The sequence below is a fragment of the Bos javanicus genome, chromosome 19 (genome assembly GCF_032452875.1).
Source record: "Bos javanicus breed banteng chromosome 19, ARS-OSU_banteng_1.0, whole genome shotgun sequence".
Lineage (NCBI taxonomy): Eukaryota > Metazoa > Chordata > Mammalia > Artiodactyla > Bovidae > Bos > Bos javanicus.
In genome coordinates this window covers 58,683,804-58,701,495 of record NC_083886.1, presented here as the reverse complement: position 1 = coordinate 58,701,495, position 17,692 = coordinate 58,683,804, and the positions used below count along the sequence as shown (strand labels likewise).

General features: G+C 62.0%; 4 protein-coding genes and 1 pseudogene across 4 annotated transcripts; 3 read left to right on the top strand and 2 right to left on the bottom strand.

Moving 5' to 3' along the window:
* Positions 1 to 3,076: 3,076 nt before the first annotated feature.
* Positions 3,077 to 12,694, bottom strand: LOC133231513 (BTB/POZ domain-containing protein 17-like; annotated as a pseudogene).
* Positions 3,417 to 4,769, bottom strand: LOC133231515 (BTB/POZ domain-containing protein 17-like). Its single transcript, XM_061389905.1, is given in 2 exon segments — positions 3,417 to 3,965; positions 3,968 to 4,769. Coding segments are annotated over 2 exon segments (1,272 nt in total). The 3' UTR covers positions 3,417 to 3,495.
* On the top strand, positions 5,731 to 8,382 carry LOC133232922 (kinesin-like protein KIF19). Its single transcript, XM_061392927.1, has 4 exons — positions 5,731 to 6,214; positions 6,680 to 6,816; positions 7,060 to 7,164; positions 7,306 to 8,382. The coding sequence occupies exons 1-3, from the start codon at positions 6,182 to 6,184 to the stop codon at positions 7,154 to 7,156; spliced, it is 267 nt and encodes an 88-aa protein (XP_061248911.1). The 5' UTR covers positions 5,731 to 6,181; the 3' UTR covers positions 7,157 to 7,164; positions 7,306 to 8,382.
* LOC133231514 (kinesin-like protein KIF19) lies at positions 7,273 to 9,749 on the top strand. Its single transcript, XM_061389904.1, has 3 exons — positions 7,273 to 7,393; positions 7,970 to 8,809; positions 9,063 to 9,749. Exons 1-3 carry the CDS (start codon positions 7,273 to 7,275, stop codon positions 9,191 to 9,193), a joined length of 1,092 nt encoding a protein of 363 aa, XP_061245888.1. The 3' UTR covers positions 9,194 to 9,749.
* A 3-nt stretch (positions 12,695 to 12,697) lies between the features above and the next one.
* Positions 12,698 to 14,371, top strand: LOC133231512 (kinesin-like protein KIF19). The gene is made up of 4 exons (XM_061389903.1): positions 12,698 to 12,707; positions 13,019 to 13,444; positions 13,537 to 13,658; positions 14,124 to 14,371. The coding sequence occupies exons 1-4, from the start codon at positions 12,698 to 12,700 to the stop codon at positions 14,262 to 14,264; spliced, it is 699 nt and encodes a 232-aa protein (XP_061245887.1). The 3' UTR covers positions 14,265 to 14,371.
* The last annotated feature ends 3,321 nt before the right edge of the window (positions 14,372 to 17,692 follow it).

Sequence of the window (17,692 nt, the reverse complement as noted above, 5' to 3'; positions counted from 1 at the left end):
CAGCCTGAGCCCGGCATGATCTCAATAGCTCAGCGCACCCAGCCGAAGCCCCTTCCTTCCCTCTCCTCTGCTGAACACACCCAGGCATCGTTCTAGAAAGAGAGGCACCAGTACCCAGAGAAGAGTAACCACCTGCTCTGTCCACACAGAGCAGGGGACACAATTGGAAACCAGAATGGGGAACACATGGTACTTGGGGTCACGCCCCCTCCACTTCCCACTCGGAAATAGAGTCCGAATCCTCCCTACCCTGTGGCCACAGGTGACCCTCATATCTCAGCAATCCATCTTCAGAACCTGGGACTTCCCTGGCAGTCCAGTGGTTAAGACTCAGCACTTCCACTGCAGTGGGTGAAAGTTCGATCCCCACTCAGGGAACTAAGATCCTGTATGCCATGTGTCATGGTCAAAAAAAAAAATCTTCCCAACCCACTGAGGCTGGTTTTACCATCGTCAGTTTACAGATGAAAAGAAGGCTCAGAAACTTGCCCAAAGTTTCTCAAACAGCAAGCAAGTTGGGGTGAGCTGCAGCAGAGAAGGGGTATTGGAGGTGCAGGAGGGGGAGCGGAATGTGGCCTTGATCCTGGGGTGGGTGCCCCTCTGTCCCGCCGCAGGGAGGAAGGAGACCGCGGCCGACACCAAGAGCATCACTGGGAAGGCTGCCCGGCACCGCTCGCAGGCCCTGGGGGCCAAGGGGCGCCAACTGCTGGCACCCACCATGAAGCAGAGCAGCCTGTCCCTGCACTCGCTGGGCGAGACTGATGACGTGTGGCCACCGAGACCGCTGGCCTGCAAGCGGCCGCCCAGCCCCACCCTCCAGCACACCGCCAGCGAGGACAGCCTATCCAGCAGCACAGGCGAGGCGCCATCCCGGGCAGTCGAGCGTCATGGCGATGGCCCTTGTCCCCCGCTGCAAGGCCAGAAGAAAAGCCCAAGAAAGAAACGAGATGAGTCCCTGGAGGCAAAGAGGAAGCGGAGGTCCCAGGCCTTTGAAGTCACAGGACAAGGGGTGAGCCTAGAGGGACAGGAGCTGGGGGTGTCTGGGCCCCCTCCTTGCCGGGTTCTGAAGGCTGGACTCCTCCAGAGGCCCCAGGGTACCCCTAGCTGTGCACCACTCTCCATGGAGTGTCCCCCAACTGAACCTAACATCTCCTATATCAGATCCCCACGCAGCTCCAAGCTCATCTGGCTCTCCAGCCAACGCAGCTGTCCCACCCCAAGATGCACGTCGCTGGACCCTGTTCCATGGAGAATCACACGTCAGAATAGAGGATGCCAGTGGTTGGGCACCTGACCCCTACCATCAGACCCCTGAGAAAGGCCACGCTGCCTATGGCCAAGGTCAAACTCCCTCCGTGCCAGGATTTGGGTGAGTCCCAGCAAGTGTCGGGGGGCGGGGATAGCAATGGGGAGAGGGGAGCCCTTGGCCAGGCCAGGGAGGAGACTGGTTGAACTCCCTGCCCCTATGGCTGCCCCTTGCTGGAAACTGGGTTCCTGAAGTCTATTAGTGGGACTGGCCTCTGGGGGGAGGTGCCCCTAGGGAGTTCAGAGCCACTGTGGGTGACGAGAGGGGCATGGAGAGGCATGCCTTAAAGCAGAGCTCCTGGCCCTTCCCGTTGCAGGCCCCGAGGACACCTCCCCTGTCGCTGCCCCCTCCAACCCAGGGGATGTTTCCGAACGGGTTACTCGGATGCCCCGCCTGCCCTATGGCACAAGCGCTCAAGGCAAAAATGGACGCTTAGGGCACAACTGAGGGGCCCTGCCCGGAACCGGCCCTCCTGCCCGCCAAGGCTTGATGGGGTGTGGCAGTAATGGGAGACGGAGGCTGGGCAGATGGGGATGACCTGGCATCAGGAGCTCGGGATCTCAGAAGGCTGGGGCCCCTGGGACCCAGGAACCATGGGGGTGCCTGCCCCCACACTTCCGTGCCTTCAGTGCCAACGGGAAGGGGAACTGAGCCCAGGAGGCATGGCCTGGATGGCAGGGCTCCCTGGCTTCCCAGCCCTGGATCCCAGGGCTCCCTGGGCACAGACTCCTGTTGCCGAAACTCTTCTCTAAGATCTGCAACCAGATTGGCCTGAGGAATGTGGGGCGGGGGTGGAGCAAGGAGGGACTGTTCATGGGATTAGGGCTCCTGGGCCCACATCTGGGACAAGGGCATGCTGGATGGCTGGGGAAGGGCCCGCCGGGCATTTCCCTTACTGTGGCTGGGGGCTGGAAAGGAATCTAGCTTTGTTACTCAGCAGTCATTTCCACCTTCCCCCTGCCCCAGAACTGCTTGTTAACAATAAAAATCCCATTTGAGTTTTGTTGGTTGTTCCGGAAACTAGACCTTGTCTGAAAGGTGGGGTGGTCCTGACAGACTGGGCTTCCGTTCCCCGGGTCGTGCTAATGGTAAAGAACCTGCCTGCAATGCAGGAGATGCAAGAGATGTGGGTTCAATCCCTGGGTCAGGAAGATCCCCTGGAGGAAGAAATGGCAACCCACTCCAGATTCTTGCCTGAGGAATCCCATGGGTAGAGGACTGGCGGGCTCCAGTCCACGGGGCTGCAAAGAGCCGGACACGGCTGAGCGACCGAGCACATCACTGATTAAGATTCAACCCAAGTCCCCTCTTCCCACCACACCCTCTTCTTCTCCGGCTGGTTGTAGAGCACCAGTCAACAGACTCCTGGGGAAAGCGTTTTTCCTCCGGACTCTGAGGTCTCTGCCCAGACCCCCTCCCAGGAGAGGTCAGAGACTTAGGGTTGTGCTTACCCCTCCCACCCCAGGAAGCCAGGGCTCAGAAACTGCTCAACTGAGCCCCTCAGTTTCAGGTGAGAAAGCTCCCCCAAGGTGCACCTGACCATCTCGATGCTTTTACCTGCCCTGTCCCCTGTGGGGACGGGGGCCCTTGGGGAAAAGGTAATGAACGATGGGGAGTCCCTGACCTGTGGAGCCCTCCTTGGACTGTTTTTGCCCCCAGAACTGGGTGGTTTAATCACCCCCTTGCCGCTCCGAGCGCTGGTTTATTCTACCAAGAGCTCTGGCTTCCCACGTAGTGCTGGTGATAAACAATCCACTTGCCAATGCAGGAGACGCAAGAGACACGGGTTCGATTCCTGGGTTGGGAAGATTCCCCTGCAGGAGGAAAGGGCATCGCCCTCCAGTATTCTTGCCTGAAAAGTTCCACGGGCAGAGGAGCCTGCCAGGCTACAGTACACGAGGTGGCAAAGACTGAAACACCGCTGAGCACACACATACACAGCTCCAGGAACCTTCCTTTCAGGTCAGTGAGAAAGCAGCTGCTGAAACCAGGCATCTGGTCTACCACCCACCACCTGGCTTCTATCCACCCAGCTCTCAGGACGCTAGGGCCTGGTCCCCCAGCGGGCCAGGACAGACACCTCCACTGGCCATGCCAATCCCGGTCCCTCTGCGCCATCTCTGCTGGGCCTTTATTTTCCTGATCCAGAGGCCTCAGGAAGGCTCAGCTTCCCACCCCGGCCCGCCTGGCTACTTGGGGGTCCGGATGAGGGTGTGATAGACGGGCTTGACAATGAGGTGGAGATGCAGGGCATTCTCCACCAGGTACTCGGAGTTGCGCCGCTGCAGGTCGGCGTGCGCCAGGAAGTCACCGGCCTCCTCGCTGCTCTGGTGGAAGCTGTAGGCGTGGCGGACCAGCAGGCGGCCGTGGTGGCGCGCCCCCACCAGCACGGTCTTCTGGAAGCTCACGCCCGCCGCGTCGCCGCCGCTGCTGGCCGGCGTGACCACCAGCCGGGGCCGGCCGTCCTCGGGGCGTGCGAGGGGCAGCGCTGTGCCCGTGGCGTCCGCGTAGACAGGCCGCAGGCTTACCGGCAGCCAGCGTGGCGAGAAGAGCACGTTCCAGGTGACCCGGCGGCCCGAGTCGTGGCCGCTTGGGCCCAGCTGCGTCTGGAAGCTGGTGCTGCGATCGTCGCGGGCTGGGTTGTTGATGACCCACGGGCGCCCCAGGCGGGCGCAAGGTAGTTGCGGGGCAGGAAGGCACTGCCATTGACGTCGAAAAACTTGGCGTAGTGCAGCGGCGAGGCGGCGTGGAACTGGTAGGCCTGAAGGAGCAGGTCGGCCACCGCCGGGCCGTGGCGCGCCAGGGCGGCCGAGCGCGCCTGAAGCTGGAACAGTTGAGCCGGAGGGATCATGGGGTAACGGATGGCGCGCAGCGCGCGCTCGGCCACAGCCGGCGGCGGCCGCGCGCGGCCCAGCCACGCCTCCAGCGCCTGGAAGAGCTCCAGCTCGTCCTGCAGCACGAGGTCCGAGCGCGGAAGCAGCTGCGCCAGCAGCTCAGGGCTCACGGCGCCCCACTCGGCGCTCCCCGCCACGGCCGACAGGTTCCAGGCCAGGAACTGCAGGCAGCTCTGGCGCAGGGCCTCGTCCCCGGTGCTCACCGCGTAGTGGTACCAGCCCACCGCCGGGCCCGCGCCGCCCGCCAGGTGCGCGCGCATATAGTCGGCCACGCCCCGCTGCAAGGAGGCCACGCGGTACTTGGTGGCCAGCTGGTGCAGGGGGATGGCCTGTGCCAGCAGCACGGTCAGCTCTCCGCAGTAGAGGTACCTGCCAGAGAGGTACAGAGATGGAGCGCGGTCAGGGAGGCCTGCGGTTACCCTACCCAGCGCTGCCTCCTGAGTCCCGAGGGTACCCGGCCTTGGGCAGACAGTATCGTCATTAAGGGAGCCAACAGAAGGACCTTCCCGCGCGCATCCTACTTCACCGCCTCTTCTTTCCGGTTTCTCGTGGGACGTGGAAATAAGCATTTATTGAGCACAGGTGGCTCAGTGGTGAAGCATCCGCCTGCCAATTCAGGAGACGCAGGTTCTGTCCCTGGGTCAGGAAGATCCCCTGGAGTAGGAAATGGCTACCCCCTCCAGTATTCTTGCCTGGAGAACCCCATGGACAGAGGAGCCTGGCGGGTCACAGAGTCAGACACCAGTGAGGGACTAACGCTTTGTGTGTGTGGACTCAGTCGCTCAGTTGGGTCCGACTCTTTGCTACCCCCTGGACTATAGCCCACCAGCCTCCTCTGTCCATGGGATTCTCCAGGCAAGAACTCATCTTTAAAATGGGAGTGGTCAAGCCTAGTGGGGTTGATGAGAAGAGTAAATAAATCCTTTCACACATTAAAGACTCAGAAAACTGTTAGCCAACATTTTAATGAGGATTTTCCAGATCTCCCTTCTCTGTTCTGGAGCATAGCCATACCAGGGGGCTTCAGGGTCCACCAGTCCAGAGGGCATGAGATGGGCTGCGGTTGAGCTGGTCCACGGAGCTCATTTTCCTGGATTCCCTGGTGGCTCAGATGGTAAAGAGTCTGGCCACCAATGCGGGAGACTGAGGTTTGATCCCTGGGTCGGGAAGATCCCTTGGAGAAGGAAATGGCAGCCCACTCCAATGTCCTCGCCTGGAGAATCCCATGGAAGAAGGAGCCTGGCGGGCTGCGGTCCATGGGGTCGCAAAGAGTTGAACAGAACTGAGCGACTGCACTGCACGGAGCCTGTTTCAGGGATGGGTTGCAAGAAGGTGGGCACAGAGGGGTCACTCAGGAGCAGTCCCCGGGTGCAGAGTACAAGACACAGCTTCGAAAAGCAGGCCACGGAGTGGGGCTTCAGCCGGCCGCACAGCATCCGGGGGCTTGGAAGGGCGAGGACCCGCTCAGCGGCGGGCGCGGGCGGCCCCTCATCAGCCACCTGGTGCTGACGGCCCGCTCGGCTCCCCAGCTGGCGCTGGAGCAGCGGTGCCGAGAGCTGCGCGCGCGGGGCCGCCGCCTGGAGGAGACGCTGCCGCGGCGCGTCAGCTCGGAGCAGCAGCGCGAGGCGCTCGGCCTGCTCTGCCGCGTGCACGAGCTGGAGCTGGAGAAGGCCGAGATGCAGTCGCAAGCCCTGCTCCGCGACGGCGCGCTCCGCCACCGCCGCGAGGCCCTGCGCCGCCTGGAGCAGCGCCTCAGCCTCTGCGAGGAGATCATCCGCGCCCAGCGGCAGCTCATCCAGGGTAGGGTCCCCGCGCTACCTACCCCGCGAGTCCGACCCGCTAAGGGCCCGAGAGCGCGCACTGAGCCCTGCCTCTCCGCTCCCCCACCCTAGACGGCAACCTGGCCGTGCCGCAGCATCTGCAGGAGCTGTACGAAGTGTACCTGCGGGAGCATGAGGAGGGCAACCTGGAGCGTGCCACCATGATGGACCGCCTGGCCTCTCGGGCCCTGCAGGTGGGCGCCCGGGCCGCACCATGCGCCCCTGTGCTAGGGGCAGGGCTGATGCCCAAGGCGGCGCCTTCCAGCAAGTAGGCTGGCCTCGGGACCGGGCTGGCTGGTCCCCAGAAAGCTGACACCTCCTCCTTCTCCGACACAGAGCCTCGCCAAGCTCTCCTCCCGTGGTGTTCTTCTCCCGCACGTGTCCCCATCCAGGGTCTGAAGGTCAGGGTTGGCCATCTGAGATATCACTAAGGGCCCCAGATGCCCTCCCAGGAGCCCAGGCCACCAGGCGGTGCCCCTGGGGATGCCTAGCAGACCACGGCTGGCCCCTGGGGACTCAGAACACAAGCCCCCCTGTCTTCTGGGGCTCCCAGCCCAGATTACAGCCCCAGACACTCTGTGTGCCTGTGTCACCCAGGCTGTTTACTCAGTCCGAGACCAAGTCTTCCGACTCCCCTCTCCCTCCTTTCCTCTCCCCAGGACAGCGCCTTGCCCAAGATTAGCCCCCCAGGAACTGTGCCGACCCCGGAGGAGTCTGACCTAGAGAGCGTCAAGATGCCGAACTCCGAGTCCCCGCACCAGCACGGAAGCTTCCTCCCTCTGCTCGGCACTGAGAGGTGAGCTGAGGACCACTTCCAGCCATCCAGCCCGCCTGAGCCACCAGGCCGTGTCTCAGAGATGCCAGCCCAGACCTGGCTTCAGGGAGGATGGAGCAGGAAAGAGGGGAGGGGGCACAGGTCTGGAGCCAGGACTTTGGGGTCCTCGTTCCCACAATGCAACAGTTCTCAGGAGGGGTGGCAGTGGGACCCCCGTGGTACCAGCCTGGGCAACAGCTGCCCATCCTCCTCTGCCCACCTCAGTGAAGCCAACCACCCGTTCAAGACCAGCTCCCGGGCCTGGCAAGCGAAGGGCTTCTGTCTGCCCACCCCACCCCCAATCCGGGGGGCAACCTGGTGACACAGGAGGTGAGCAGTGGGCCCCACGGGTGGGAGTACCCAGAAGAGACATCCAGTGGTTGGGATGGAACTTTTCCAAAACAGCCCTCTGAGGACATAGGGTTCCTGCTGGGTCCAATGGCTTCTTTTCCCAACCCATTCATCTCACAGGCCACCACTCAGGTCGGACTGAACGGCCAGATCAACTCCTCCCCTGAAAGCATCGAGAATCTGTCGGAGATCCCCTTGTCCCACAAAGGTGTGTCCCCTGCCTCCCCCGACACCCCATCAGCCTGAGCCTGGCATGATCTCAATAGCTCAGTGCACCCAGCCGAAGCCCCTTCCTTCCCTCTCCTCTGCTGAACACACCCAGGCATCGTTCTAGAAAGAGAGGCACTAGTACCCAGAGAAGAGTAACCACCTGCTCTGTCCACACAGAGCAGGGGACACAATTGGAAACCAGAATGGGGAACACATGGTACTTGGGGTCACGCCCCCTCCACTTCCCACTCGGAAATAATTGTAATAGCAAATAGAGTCCGAATCCTCCCTACCCTGTGGCCACAGGTGACCCTCATATCTCAGCAATCCATCCTCAGAACCTGGGACTTCCCTGGCAGTCCAGTGGTTAAGACTCAGCACTTCCACTGCAGCGGGTGAAGGTTCGATCCCCAGTCAGGGAACTAAGATCCCGTATGCCGTGTGTCATGGTAAAAAAAAAAAAAAATCTTCCCAACCCACTGAGGCTAGTTTTACCATCATCAGTTTACAGATGAAAAGAAGGCTCAGAAACTTGCCCAAAGTTGCTCAAACTGCAAGTTGGGGTGAGCTGCAGCAGAGAAAGGGGTGTTGGAGGTGCAGGAGCGGGGGGGAAACGTGGCATTGATCCCGGGGTGGGTGCCCCTCTGTCCCGCCGCAGGGAGGAAGGAGACCACGGCCAACACCAAGAGCATCGCCGGGAAGGCTGCCCGGCACCACTCCCAGGCCCTGGGGGCCGAGGGGCGCCAACTGCTGGCACCCACCATAAAGCAGAGCAGCCTGTCCCTGCACTTGAAGGGCCAGACTGATGACGTGCGGCCGCCCGGACCGCTGGCCTGCAAGCGGCCGCCCAGCCCCACCCTCCAGCACACCGCCAGCGAGGACAGCCTATCCAGCAGCACAGGCGAGGCGCCATCCCGGGCAGTCGAGCGTCATGGCGATGGCCCTTGTCCCCCGCTGCAAGGCCAGAAGAAAAGCCCAAGAAACAAACGAGAGGAGTCCCTGGAGGCAAAGAGGAAGCGGAGGTCCCAGGCCTTTGAAGTCACCAGACAAGGGGTGAGCCTAGAGGGACAGGAGCTGGGGGTGTCTGGGCCCCTTCCTTGCCGGGTTCTGAAGGCTGGACTCCTCCAGAGGCCCCAGGGTACCACTAGCTGTGCACCACTCTCCATGGAGTTTCCCCCAACTGAACCCAACATCTCCTTGTATCAGATCCCCACGCAGCTCCCAGCTCATCTGGCTCTCCAGCCAACACAGCTGTCCCGCCCCAAGATGCACGTTGCTGGACCCCGGCCTGGGGAGAAACACACCGAAGAACAGAGGATGCCAGTGGTTGGACACCTGACCCCTACCATCAGACCCCTGGGAAAGGCCACGCTGCCTATGGCCAAGGTCAAACTCCCTCCGTGCCAGAGCTTGGGTGAGTCCCAGCAAGTGTCGGGGGGCGGGGATAGCAATGGGGAGAGGGGAGCCCTTGGCCAGGCCAGGGAGGAGACTGGTTGAACTCCCTGCCCCTATGGCTGCCCCTTGCTGGAAACTGGGTTCCTGAAGACTATTAGTGGGACTGGCCTCTGAGGGGAGGTGCCCCTAGGGAGTTCAGAGCCACTGTGGGTGACGAGAGGGGCATGGAGAGGCATGCCTTAAAGCAGAGCTCCTGGCCCTTCCCGTTGCAGGCCCCGAGGACACCTCCCCTGTCGCTGCCCCCTCCAACCCAGGGGATGTTTCCGAACGGGTTGCTCGGATGCCCCGCCTGCCCTATGGCACAAGCACCCAAAGCAAAAATGGGCACTTTGGGCACAACTGAGGGGCCCTGCCCGGAACCGGCCCTCCTGCCCGCCAAGGCTTGATGGGGTGTGGCAGTAATGGGAGACGGAGGCTGGGCAGATGGGGATGACCTGGCATCAGGAGCTCGGGATCTCAGAAGGCTGGGGCCCCTGGGACCCAGGAACCATGGGGGTGCCTGCCCCCACACTTCCGTGCCTTCAGTGCCAACGGGAAGGGGAACTGAGCCCAGGAGGCATGGCCTGGATGGCAGGGCTCCCTGGCTTCCCAGCCCTGGATCCCAGGGCTCCCTGGGCACAGACTCCTGTTGCCGAAACTCTTCTCTAAGATCTGCAACCAGATTGGCCTGAGGAATGTGGGGCGGGGGTGGAGCAAGGAGGGACTGTTCATGGGATTAGGGCTCCTGGGCCCACATCTGGGACAAGGGCATGCTGGATGGCTGGGGAAGGGCCTGCCGGGCATTTCCCTTACTGTGGCTGGGGGCTGGAAAGGAATCTAGCTTTGTTACTCAGCAGTCGTTTCCACCTTCCCCCTGCCCCAGAACTGCTTGTTAACAATAAAAATCCCATTTGAGTTTTGTTGGTTGTTCCGGAAACTAGACCTTGTCTGAAAGGTGGGGTGGTCCTGACAGACTGGGCTTCCGTTCCCCGGGTCGTGCTAATGGTAAAGAACCTGCCTGCAATGCAGGAGATGCAAGAGATGTGGGTTCAATCCCTGGGTCAGGAAGATCCCCTGGAGGAAGAAATGGCAACCCACTCCAGATTCTTGCCTGAGGAATCCCATGGGTAGAGGACTGGCGGGCTCCAGTCCACGGGGCTGCAAAGAGCCGGACACGGCTGAGCGACCGAGCACATCACTGATTAAGATTCAACCCAAGTCCCCTCTTCCCACCACACCCTCTTCTTCTCCGGCTGGTTGTAGAGCACCAGTCAACAGACTCCTGGGGGAAAGCGTTTTTCCTCCGGACTCTGAGGTCTCTGCCCAGACCCCCTCCCAGGAGAGGTCAGAGACTTAGGGTTGTGCTTACCCCTCCCACCCCAGGAAGCCAGGGCTCAGAAACTGCTCAACTGAGCCCCTCAGTTTCAGGTGAGAAAGCTCCCCCAAGGTGCACCTGGCCATCTCGATGCTTTTACCTGCCCTGTCCCCTGTGGGGACGGGGGCCCTTGGGGAAAAGGTAATGAACGATGGGGAGTCCCTGACCTGTGGAGCCCTCCTTGGACTGTTTTTGCCCCCAGAACTGGGTGGTTTAATCACCCCCTTGCCGCTCCGAGCGCTGGTTTATTCTACCAAGAGCTCTGGCTTCCCACGTAGTGCTGGTGATAAACAATCCACTTGCCAATGCAGGAGACGCAAGAGACACGGGTTCGATTCCTGGGTTGGGAAGATCCCCTACAGGAGGAAAGGGCATTGCCCTCCAGTATTCTTGCCTGAAAAGTTCCACGGGCAGAGGAGCCTGCCAGGCTACATACAGTACATGAGGTGGCAAAGACTGAAACACTGCTGAGCACACACATACACACCACCAGGAACCTTCCTTTCAGGTCAGTGAGAAAGCAACTCCTGAAACCAGGCATCTGGTCTACCACCAACCACCTGGCTTCTATCCACCCAGCTCTCAGGCTGCTAGCGCCTGGTCCCCCAGCGGGCCAGGACAGACACCTCCACTGGCCATGCCAATCCCGGTCCCTCTGCGCCATCTCTACTGGGCCTTTATTTTCCTGATCCAGAGGCCTCAGGGATGCTGAGCTCCCCGCCCCGGCCCGCCTGGCTACTTGGGGGTCCGGATGAGGGTGTGATAGACGGGCTTGACAATGAGGTGGAGATGCAGGGCATTCTCCACCAGGTACTCGGAGTTGCGCCGCTGCAGGTCGGTGTGCGCCAGGAAGTCACCGGCCTCCTCGCTGCTCTGGTGGAAGCTGTAGGCGTGGCGGACCAGCAGGCGGCCGTGGTGGCGCGCCCCCACCAGCACGGTCTTCTGGAAGCTCACGCCCGCCGCGTCGCCCCCGCTGCTGGCCGGCGTGACCACCAGCCCGGGCCGGCCGTCCTCGGGGCGTGCGAGGGGCAGCGCTGTGCCCGTGGCGTCCGCGTAGACAGGCCGCAGGCTTACCGGCAGCGAGCGTGGCGAGAAGAGCACGTTCCAGGTGACCCGGCGGCCCGAGTCATGGCTGCTTGGGCCCAGCTGCGTCTGGAAGCTGGTGCTGCGATCGTCGCGGGCCGGGTTGTTGATGACCCACGGGGCGCCGCAGGCAGGCGCGAGGTAGTTGTGGGGCAGGATGGCGCACCGTTGACGTCGAAAAACTTGGCATAGTGCAGCGGCGAGGCGGCGTGGAACTGGTAGGCCTGAAGGAGCAGGTCGGCCACCGCCGGGCCGTGGCGCGCCAGGGCGGCCGAGCGCGCCTGAAGCTGAAACAGCTGCGCCGCAGGGATCATGGGGTAACGGATGGCGCGCAGCGCGCTCGGCCACAGCCGGCGGCGGCCGCGCGCGGCCCAGCCACGCCTCCAGCGCCTGGAAGAGCTCCAGCTCGTCCTGCAGCACGAGGTCCGAGCGCGGAAGCAGCTGCGCCAGCAGCTCAGGGCTCACGGCGCCCCACTCGGCGCTCCCCGCCACGGCCGACAGGTTCCAGGCCAGGAACTGCAGGCAGCTCTGGCGCAGGGCCTCGTCCCCGGTGCTCACCGCGTAGTGGTACCAGCCCACCGCCGGGCCCGCGCCGCCCGCCAGGTGCGCGCGCATATAGTCGGCCACGCCCCGCTGCAAGGAGGCCACGCGGTACTTGGTGGCCAGCTGGTGCAGGGGGATGGCCTGTGCCAGCAGCACGGTCAGCTCTCCGCAGTAGAGGTACCTGCCAGAGAGGTACAGAGATGGAGCGCGGTCAGGGAGGCCAGCGGTTACCCTATCCAGCGCTGCCTCCTGAGTCCCGAGGGTACCCGGCCTTGGGCAGACAGTATCGTCATTAAGGGAGCCAACAGAAGGACCTTCCCGCGCGCATCCTACTTCACCGCCTCTTCTTTCCGGTTTCTCGTGGGACGTGGAAATAAGCAAGCATTTATTGAGCACAGGTGGCTCAGTGGTGAAGCATCCGCCTGCCAATTCAGGAGACGCAGGTTCTGTCCCTGGGTCAGGAAGATCCCCTGGAGTAGGAAATGGCTACCCCTCCAGTATTCTTTCCTGGAGAACCCCATGGACAGAGGAGCCTGGCGGGTCACAGAGTCAGACACCAGTGAGGAACTAACGCTTTGTGTGTGTGGACTCAGTCGCTCAGTTGGGTCCGACTCTTTGCTACCCCCTGGACTATAGCCCACCAGCCTCCTCTGTCCATGGGATTCTCCAGGCAAGAACTCATCTTTAAAATGGGAGTGGTCAAGCCTAGTGGGGTTGATGAGAAGAGTAAATAAATCCTTTCACACATTAAAGACTCAGAAAACTGTTAGCCAACATTTTAATGAGGATTTTCCAGATCTCCCTTCTCTGTTCTGGAGCATAGCCATACCAGGGGGCTTCAGGGTCTACCAGTCCAGAGGGCATGAGATGGGCTGCGGTTGAGCTGGTCCACGGAGCTCATTTCCCTGGATTCCCTGGTGGCTCAGATGGCAAAGAGTCCGCCCGCCAATGCGGGAGACCGAGGTTCGATCCCTGGGTCGGGAAGATCCCTTGGAGAAAGAAATGGCAGCCCACTCCAATGTCCTCGCCTGGAGAATCCCATGGAAGGAGGAGCCTGGCGGGCTGCGGTCCATGGGGTCGCAAAGAGTCGAAAAGAACTGAGCGACTGCACTGCACGGAGCCTGTTTCAGGGACGGGTTGCAATAAGTGGGCACAGAGGGGTCACTCAGGAGCAGTCCCCGGGTGCAGAGTTCAAGACACTACTTCGAAAAGCAGGCCTCGGAGTGGGGCTTCAGCCGGCCGCACAGCATCCGGGGGCTTGGAAGGGCGAGGACCCGCTCAGCGGCGGGCGCGGGCGGCCCCTCATCGGCCACCTGGTGCTGACGACCCGCTCGGCTCCCCAGCTGGCGCTGGAGCAGCGGTACCGAGAGCTGCGCGCGCGGGGCCGCCGCCTGGAGGAGACGCTGCCGAGGCGCGTCAGCTCGGAGCAGCAGCGCGAGGCGCTCGGCCCGCTCTGCCGCGTGCACGAGCTGGAGCTGGAGAAGGCCGAGATGCAGTCGCAAGCCCTGCTCCGCGACGGCGCGCTCCGCCACCGCCGCGAGGCCCTGCGCCGCCTGGAGCAGCGCCTCAGCCTCTGCGAGGAGATCATCCGCGCCCAGCGGCAGCTCATCCAGGGTAGGGTCCCCGCGCTACCTACCCCGCGAGTCCGACCCGCTAAGGGCCCGAGAGCGCGCACTGAGCCCTGCCTCTCCGCTCCCCCACCGCAGACTGCAACCTGGCCGTGCCGCAGCATCTGCAGGAGCTGTACGAAGTGTACCTGCGGGAGCATGAGGAGGGCAACCTGGAGCGTGCCACCATGATGGACCGCCTGGCCTCTCGGGCCCTGCAGGTGGGCGCCCGGGCCGCACCATGCGCCCCTGTGCTAGGGGCAGGGCTGATGCCCAAGGCGGCGCCTTCCAGCAAGTAGGCTGGCCTCGGGACCGGGCTGGCTGGTCCCCAGAAAGCTGACACCTCCTCCTTCTCCGACACAGAGCCTCGCCAAGCTCTCCTCCCGTGGTGTTCTTCTCCCGCACGTGTCCCCATCCAGGGTCTGAAGGTCAGGGTTGGCCATCTGAGATATCACTAAGGGCCCCAGATGCCCTCCCAGGAGCCCAGGCCACCAGGCGGTGCCCCTGGGGATGCCTAGCAGACCACGGCTGGCCCCTGGGGACTCAGAACACAAGCCCCCCTGTCTTCTGGGGCTCCCAGCCCAGATTACAGCCCCAGACACTCTGTGTGCCTGTGTCACCCAGGCTGTTTACTCAGTCCGAGACCAAGTCTTCCGACTCCCCTCTCCCTCCTTTCCTCTCCCCAGGACAGCGCCTTGCCCAAGATTAGCCCCCCAGGAACTGTGCCGACCCCGGGGGAGTCTGACCTAGAGAGCGTCAAGATGCCGAACTCCGAGTCCCCGCACCAGCACGGAAGCTTCCTCCCTCTGCTCGGCACTGAGAGGTGAGCTGAGGACCACTTCCAGCCATCCAGCCCGCCTGAGCCACCAGGCCGTGTCTCAGAGATGCCAGCCCAGACCTGGCCTCCCAGGGAGGATGGAGCAGGAAAGAGGGGAGGGGGCACAGGTCTGGAGCCAGGACTTTGGGGTCCTCGTTCCCACAATGCAACAGTTCTCAAGGAGGCGTGGCAGTGGGACCCCCGTGGTACCAGCCTGGGCAACAGCTGCCCATCCTCCTCTGCCCACCTCAGTGAAGCCAACCACCTGTTCAAGGCCAGCTCCCGGGCCTGGCAAGCGAAGGGCTCCTGTCTGCCCACCCCACCCCCAATCCTGGCCGGCACCCTGGTGACACAGGAGGTGAGCAGTGGGCCCCACGGTTCCCTGGATGTGGGTGGGAGTACCCGGGAGGGACACCCAGTGGTTGGGATGGAACTTTTCCAAAACAGCCCTCTGAGGACATAGGGTTCCTGCTGGGTCCAATGGCTTCTCTTCCCAACCCATTCATCTCACAAGCTGCCACTCAGGTCGGTCTGAACGGCCAGATCAACTCCTCCCCGGAAGCATCGAGAATCTGTCGGAGATCCCCTTGTCCCACAAAGGTGTGTCCCCTGCCTCCCCCACCCCCATCAGCCTGAGCCCGGCATGATCTCAATAGCTCAGCGCACCCAGCCGAAGCCCCTTCCTTCCCTCTCCTCTGCTGAACACACCCAGGCATCGTTCTAGAAAGAGAGGCACCAGTACCCAGAGAAGAGTAACCACCTGCTCTGTCCACACAGAGCAGGGGACACAATTGGAAACCAGAATGGGGAACACATGGTACTTGGGGTCACGCCCCCTCCACTTCCCACTCGGAAATAGAGTCCGAATCCTCCCTACCCTGTGGCCACAGGTGACCCTCATATCTCAGCAATCCATCTTCAGAACCTGGGACTTCCCTGGCAGTCCAGTGGTTAAGACTCAGCACTTCCACTGCAGTGGGTGAAAGTTCGATCCCCACTCAGGGAACTAAGATCCTGTATGCCATGTGTCATGGTCAAAAAAAAAATCTTCCCAACCCACTGAGGCTGGTTTTACCATCGTCAGTTTACAGATGAAAAGAAGGCTCAGAAACTTGCCCAAAGTTTCTCAAACAGCAAGCAAGTTGGGGTGAGCTGCAGCAGAGAAGGGGGTATTGGAGGTGCAGGAGGGGGAGCGGAATGTGGCCTTGATCCTGGGGTGGGTGCCCCTCTGTCCCGCCGCAGGGAGGAAGGAGACCGCGGCCGACACCAAGAGCATCACTGGGAAGGCTGCCCGGCACCGCTCGCAGGCCCTGGGGGCCAAGGGGCGCCAACTGCTGGCACCCACCATGAAGCAGAGCAGCCTGTCCCTGCACTCGCTGGGCGAGACTGATGACGTGTGGCCACCGAGACCGCTGGCCTGCAAGCGGCCGCCCAGCCCCACCCTCCAGCACACCGCCAGCGAGGACAGCCTATCCAGCAGCACAGGCGAGGCGCCATCCCGGGCAGTCGAGCGTCATGGCGATGGCCCTTGTCCCCCGCTGCAAGGCCAGAAGAAAAGCCCAAGAAAGAAACGAGATGAGTCCCTGGAGGCAAAGAGGAAGCGGAGGTCCCAGGCCTTTGAAGTCACAGGACAAGGGGTGAGCCTAGAGGGACAGGAGCTGGGGGTGTCTGGGCCCCCTCCTTGCCGGGTTCTGAAGGCTGGACTCCTCCAGAGGCCCCAGGGTACCCCTAGCTGTGCACCACTCTCCATGGAGTGTCCCCCAACTGAACCTAACATCTCCTATATCAGATCCCCACGCAGCTCCAAGCTCATCTGGCTCTCCAGCCAACGCAGCTGTCCCACCCCAAGATGCACGTCGCTGGACCCTGTTCCATGGAGAATCACACGTCAGAATAGAGGATGCCAGTGGTTGGGCACCTGACCCCTACCATCAGACCCCTGAGAAAGGCCACGCTGCCTATGGCCAAGGTCAAACTCCCTCCGTGCCAGGATTTGGGTGAGTCCCAGCAAGTGTCGGGGGGCGGGGATAGCAATGGGGAGAGGGGAGCCCTTGGCCAGGCCAGGGAGGAGACTGGTTGAACTCCCTGCCCCTATGGCTGCCCCTTGCTGGAAACTGGGTTCCTGAAGTCTATTAGTGGGACTGGCCTCTGGGGGGAGGTGCCCCTAGGGAGTTCAGAGCCACTGTGGGTGACGAGAGGGGCATGGAGAGGCATGCCTTAAAGCAGAGCTCCTGGCCCTTCCCGTTGCAGGCCCCGAGGACACCTCCCCTGTCGCTGCCCCCTCCAACCCAGGGGATGTTTCCGAACGGGTTACTCGGATGCCCCGCCTGCCCTATGGCACAAGCGCTCAAGGCAAAAATGGGCACTTAGGGCACAACTGAGGGGCCCTGCCCGGAACCGGCCCTCCTGCCCGCCAAGGCTTGATGGGGTGTGGCAGTAATGGGAGACGGAGGCTGGGCAGATGGGGATGACCTGGCATCAGGAGCTCGGGATCTCAGAAGGCTGGGGCCCCTGGGACCCAGGAACCATGGGGGTGCCTGCCCCCACACTTCCGTGCCTTCAGTGCCAACGGGAAGGGGAACTGAGCCCAGGAGGCATGGCCTGGATGGCAGGGCTCCCTGGCTTCCCAGCCCTGGATCCCAGGGCTCCCTGGGCACAGACTCCTGTTGCCGAAACTCTTCTCTAAGATCTGCAACCAGATTGGCCTGAGGAATGTGGGGCGGGGGTGGAGCAAGGAGGGACTGTTCATGGGATTAGGGCTCCTGGGCCCACATCTGGGACAAGGGCATGCTGGATGGCTGGGGAAGGGCCCGCCGGGCATTTCCCTTACTGTGGCTGGGGGCTGGAAAGGAATCTAGCTTTGTTACTCAGCAGTCATTTCCACCTTCCCCCTGCCCCAGAACTGCTTGTTAACAATAAAAATCCCATTTGAGTTTTGTTGGTTGTTCCGGAAACTAGACCTTGTCTGAAAGGTGGGGTGGTCCTGACAGACTGGGCTTCCGTTCCCGGGTCGTGCTAATGGTAAAGAACCTGCCTGCAATGCAGGAGATGCAAGAGATGTGGGTTCAATCCCTGGGTCAGGAAGATCCCCTGGAGGAAGAAATGGCAACCCACTCCAGATTCTTGCCTGAGGAATCCCATGGGTAGAGGACTGGCGGGCTCCAGTCCACGGGGCTGCAAAGAGCCGGACACGGCTGAGCGACCGAGCACATCACTGATTAAGATTCAACCCAAGTCCCCTCTTCCCACCACACCCTCTTCTTCTCCGGCTGGTTGTAGAGCACCAGTCAACAGACTCCTGGGGGAAAGCGTTTTTCCTCCGGACTCTGAGGTCTCTGCCCAGACCCCCTCCCAGGAGAGGTCAGAGACTTAGGGTTGTGCTTACCCCTCCCACCCCAGGAAGCCAGGGCTCAGAAACTGCTCAACTGAGCCCCTCAG

Excerpts from the sequence above, each read along its gene's own strand:
- LOC133231514 (XM_061389904.1), top strand. The coding sequence starts at position 7,273 with ATGGCTTCTTTTCCCAACCCATTCATCTCACAGGCCACCACTCAGGTC. Across the intron at positions 7,394-7,969 it reads GATCCCCTTGTCCCACAAAG|CAGAGAAAGGGGTGTTGGAG; the intron begins GTGTGTCCCCTG and ends GGTGAGCTGCAG. Across the intron at positions 8,810-9,062 it reads CCCTCCGTGCCAGAGCTTGG|GCCCCGAGGACACCTCCCCT; the intron begins GTGAGTCCCAGC and ends TTCCCGTTGCAG.
- LOC133232922 (XM_061392927.1), top strand. The coding sequence starts at position 6,182 with ATGATGGACCGCCTGGCCTCTCGGGCCCTGCAG. Across the intron at positions 6,215-6,679 it reads TGGCCTCTCGGGCCCTGCAG|GACAGCGCCTTGCCCAAGAT; the intron begins GTGGGCGCCCGG and ends TCCTCTCCCCAG. Across the intron at positions 6,817-7,059 it reads CCTCTGCTCGGCACTGAGAG|TGAAGCCAACCACCCGTTCA; the intron begins GTGAGCTGAGGA and ends TGCCCACCTCAG.
- LOC133231512 (XM_061389903.1), top strand. Across the intron at positions 13,445-13,536 it reads CCAGCGGCAGCTCATCCAGG|ACTGCAACCTGGCCGTGCCG; the intron begins GTAGGGTCCCCG and ends CCCCCACCGCAG. Across the intron at positions 13,659-14,123 it reads TGGCCTCTCGGGCCCTGCAG|GACAGCGCCTTGCCCAAGAT; the intron begins GTGGGCGCCCGG and ends TCCTCTCCCCAG.